At 40.4% G+C, this 4,892-nt stretch overlaps 1 protein-coding gene across 1 annotated transcript in view; it reads right to left on the reverse strand.

Annotated features, from left to right (window-relative positions):
* scn4ba (sodium channel, voltage-gated, type IV, beta a) overlaps window positions 1–2,481 on the reverse strand; it is a 39,421-nt gene extending 36,940 nt beyond the window's left edge. Inside the window, exon 1 of the mRNA XM_083548956.1 lies at window positions 2,092–2,481. Within this exon, the coding sequence (XP_083405082.1) occupies window positions 2,092–2,215 (124 nt within the window). The 5' untranslated portion in view covers window positions 2,216–2,481. The remainder of the gene's footprint in view (window positions 1–2,091) is intronic.
* Window positions 2,482–4,892: the final 2,411 nt, after the last annotated feature.

Genomic DNA, 4,892 nt, shown 5'->3' on the forward strand with positions numbered 1-4,892 from the left:
TAGGTTTGGTATTCCTAGTGTGATTGAAAGTGACAACAGGACAACTTTTGCTACTAAAGTAACACAACTATTGGCTAAAAGCTTAGCAATTGATTGGCATTTCAATATTCCCTATCAACCACAGTCAGCTGGAGTGGTAGAGAGAACGAACAGAACCATTAAGAAATGTGTTACTAAAGCCTGCTTTGACACAGGCTGAAATTGGACTGTTGTTCTCCCAGCAGTACTCACAGAAATGAGAATGACCTCATCTTCAACTACTAAACTGTCACCTTTTGAAATTCTAATGGGTGGGCTTTCCCGACCCCATGGGTCAGGGGACGCACTGGAGTTTTTTCCTTAGGTAACCTGGAAGTGTTATATTAGTGCTGATGTCTCACTAACTCTCCCTCTGCCCACAGATAAATCAACACACCATTTTGTGCCTAATTAGCAGGTCCTGATACGAAGCCCGAAGCCTACTAAGGTTGGTGAGCCAAAGTATATGGGTCCAGTGACTGTTCTAGCTGTAACCAGAACTGGAGCCACAGTGGATACACGCAAGCAGGATCAAAATAGCGCCCCCCTAATCTGTGCACTTATTGGTCTGTTGGATTGAGAAGCCTACCTAAGTGAGTATTTAAGGTTGAAACAGAAAGAGCCCACAAAAATATCCTTTTTTTATAGTAGAAAGAGGGCCACCTCCAGCGTGAAGATCTAACTCACTTGACTGTTTTGTTTAGCTTACCCTGATACCTGCTCTAGGTCTAAACTTTAAAACAATATGTGCACAGTTATAATTACCCTCCTAATGTTGATTACCCTTTTTGAATACTTTATTTGAGGAGCCCCACATATGCAAGGAGAAGAGACCTGGCTAGAGCATCCAGATCCACCTCATGCATATGCAACCAACATGTGGTGGAGACTAGCTAATCAATCGTAGATTCTCTCCAAGAAATAAGTTTTTGTTTGTGCATGATAAAAATCAAACAGTTTGTTTCTTTGTTGTTGGTTAAAATTTTTAATAAACATAAAAGGCCTTATGAGTATTTCTGAGAGGACTTATAATGCATTATTTATTAATCTACAGTCAATTTTATTCGTTCATTTTGTATTCATGAGGTTGCCCGATCAATAATAATAAAAAAAGACTTTACTGCAACACAAAGAAAATTTTTGAAGCCAGTGCAGGAATTACTTATGAAACAAAATACAAAACTGAATTCAACTTAAAACAGAAAACAATTTACAATAGTAAAATACACAAAGATTTTTATTTGATACTACTACAAAACTATTGATTGGTTCTATGTTTAATCATTTATTGAGTACGGGATAAAACAGTCATGTGTCAAACTGTAGCATTTGAAGATTTATTTAATCTGGACTTTGCTTTGGTCAACTCACAACTGGTAAATACCTTTGTATGTTTTGGATCCACAACTAAATCAGTGCGCAATAAACTTCTACCCTGCCACAGAATATTCTTCCTCTTGACGTACTGTTATATATTTAACTTCAGAGTAGAAGTACAATATTTCTTTAATACGATCAGGAAACAAGCAAACAAGACTTCCGATTTATCAAATCCCCATATAAACATCATGATAATTGCTGATTTTTTATCGCATAGAGTCTGGGCACTTGCTGGCTAGAGTGACTTGCAGTTACTGTTTTACTGTGACTCTCTCCCTCTCGCTGTCTCTCTTTCTCTCTCTGTGTCTCTGTTTTCGTGTTCGGGACATGTCAATTGACAGAAATCCACCCTCACCATCCCTCCACACATGGAAGAGGAACTCTGTAACCAAATCGGCTGTGCACAGCAACAAGTAAATACACATGCCTTCCCAGACCCAAGTGGGTGTCCAGTTTTTGCAAGCAGTGCAGAAATCATAGGGTTCTGGCAACCACTCTAGCACAGAAGCAAAGGTAAGGTAAAGGACATAACAGCCAGAGGAGAGAAAGAGAGGTGAGGTACACACACACAGAAACAGAGAGAGAGAGAGAGAGAGAGAGAGAGAGAGAGAGAGAGAGAGAGAGAGAGAGAGAGAGAGAGAGAGAGAAAGAAGAGGTCATGAAGAACAATATAAAGCAAACCAGAAAGCTTACCGATCAGAAGGGTGACGACTAGGCTCACATGGACCCTATCACCAGAATTTGTGCTCCTGTGCAGGGAGGATCCTCGTGTCCTACACACCTCCACGTCCACTTTTTCATGCTCACGTTTGTCCATCTGCCTGATTTCTGGTTTGCTTGCTTTCCTTTGGATTAGTCCTCCAGTGTGTGTGTGTTTTGTGTTAGAGAGAGAGAGAGAGACTTGGAAGTGAGGAATTCTTAAGTGGGATGGGGAAGAGCGGAAGAGGTGGGACTGACAGCAGAGTAGAGGTGGGGGTGAGTGGGGACCTTTCAGCTGGATAAGTCCTGCAGTGAATGCCTAGCGCTTCTCTCTCCGTTGCAGTAGAATCCAGTCAGCAAGAGAGAGCGAGGGGGAGCGAGAGAGAGAAAGAGAGAGAGGGAGGAAGGTTGCGTTTTTCAGCCTTTGTGAAAATAGCAGGACAGATTTAAAGAAAGCAGGGTAAAGCCAGATAGAGAAAAAAAAACTGAGACAGCTTTTCCCTGCAAACAACTGGCCGTCCCACTCTCTGCTAATAGAGCGCTGATCAGATGAAACCCTCAGCATGTGAGGAGATTGGAGGCTGCTGCTTTTTATTCGTACGGAAATAGCAGGCACACGGCGCAGTCACCTACTCGGTGTGAGAAAACGGAGGACAAGGATATTGGTCTTTTTGTTCAGGGAAGCTGCATGTATGGAAGGTGGTGAAACTATAAAGGCAGAAAGCAAAAAAATAAATAAATAAAAAGAGAGAACAGTGAGTGCTACTGCAGAAGCGTGGAGGGGGTGGAAGTGCAGGGGGGTGTCTTTTAACTTGATCACATCTCAGGAGGATCATAAACACTGCAGGCTTTAATATTGTCATGTCATTGGCTGCACCCGGGAGCCAGGTTCATATGGCTTAACATATTGTCTTACTTTCTAGCATTTTTGTCCAGTTTATATACATATATATTATATAAACTATCATTTGAATTCTTGTTGTGTTTTCTATATGCGACACAGTATGGTCAGCACTAGAAGAAGAAAACCAGTTATTTTTCTTCTGATGAGAGTTATACATCCAAATATTTCTCTGCAGGCTCAGGATATCATATGTCCCACACATTGCTATGGGTTATGTGGTCTCTTCTGCAATCTCTGTATATGCAAAGTATATAATTAAGGCAGTAGCAAACTCTATATATATATATATATATATATATATATATATATATATATTGTGGTGTAGCCTGGGAACTTAATAAACAGCTGTCCCAAGTTTAACCTTAAAGAAGACAGATGAACGTGTCATATTCCATTCCCAGACCGCAAAACTTGTCCGGTCAACTCTGGAGAGACCATCTGGCTGCTGTGATGCAAGGTGATCAAGTGTGGACATACTGTATATAAACCTACTGAGCAGCCCTATGAATCAAGGTGTCGCTCTTTAATTGACATAAAGCACATAAGGAGGAAAAAAAAAAACCCACATCATGTCCAAAGAATTATGCATCCCATATTCCAGTCTCAATGTCACCTGGAGAGACTTGCCAGTCAAATAATACACACATTGGTATACCTCGACACTGATGTACTAGCTGTGTGTTTCAGTAGGCACCTTTTAAACAGGGATTTCAGTCATCTTTACATGTAGTTAAAAGATACCTGGACGAAGTTGAAACGCAGTTCTTTAGCGTATGAAACCCTGGAGTTCGGCTGCATTTCCTTCTCAGAAGCCGAACCCTCTAGAGACATCATGCCGCACTGCTGAGTGTGCAATGATGCATGTGAAAATAACAGTGCAGCACACAACAACCAGAAAAGTATATAGAGTATGTGCAGGAAGAGAAGGTATAATAAGGATAATAGGAATGATTATTGCTTCTGTTACAATAGAACCAGGCTTAGAGATAGCAGTCTGGCGATATGCAACGACTATAGCCCAGTTATGTCACAGAGATGTGTGTGTAATAAAACTGCCTAAACAGTGAACTCATTTCTAGAATGCTGATTTGATGAACCATGCTCTATATCAAGTGTGGAGCGGTGTGCTACAAAAATAGACCTGCAAACACATATAACACTCGGGTTTGTGTCAGTGTGACCTTGTGCCAATGTGACCTTGATATGGAATACCATACAAAATGCCTGTGTGTGTGTTGTTTTACTGCATTTCCATATAGAGAGATAATACAGGAATTGCGGAAAGCATAGAGTATAAAAAGGAAGTGAAGCGTAAATAAGACACCATGTGAGATTAACAGAATATGGAGTATAGGGAGAGTTATTCAAATAAGTAGGTTAATAAAAATACTGCCAACGACAGTGCAAAGATTTATTTTATGGCCATTCAAATCATTAGACATCTGATTTTAAGGATGGTGTGTAAGGAATTAATTCACAAATAATATACAGTAATTGCAATATACATCTTAAGCAAGATGATGTAGGACAAAATATAACACTTTGAAACAACTGAATAAGGGTGAACAAAAGATTATTAAACTCTGTCAGAAAATGTACTTGATACGGATCCAGAATAGAGATTTATCAGTTTAGAGATATGAGGAATGACTACAAATTTACGCACATTAATGCATCCTACCGATTTACGAAGTTTGGTCTGCCCTTTAATACAGCCACCCCCACTCTTTCTTTCTCTCTCTCTCTCTCTTTCTCTCTCTCTCTCTCTCTCTCTCTCTCTCTCTCTCTCTCTTTCTCTCTCTCTCTCTCTCTCTCTCTCTCTCTCTCTCCCCCTTCTTTCTACCTCCTCCCTCTACCCCCTCTCTTATTTCCTGTTCTCCCTCTTCCTTCA

Source organism: Silurus aristotelis, assembly GCF_946808225.1.
Source record: "Silurus aristotelis genome assembly, chromosome: 8".
Taxonomy (NCBI): Eukaryota; Metazoa; Chordata; class Actinopteri; order Siluriformes; family Siluridae; genus Silurus; species Silurus aristotelis.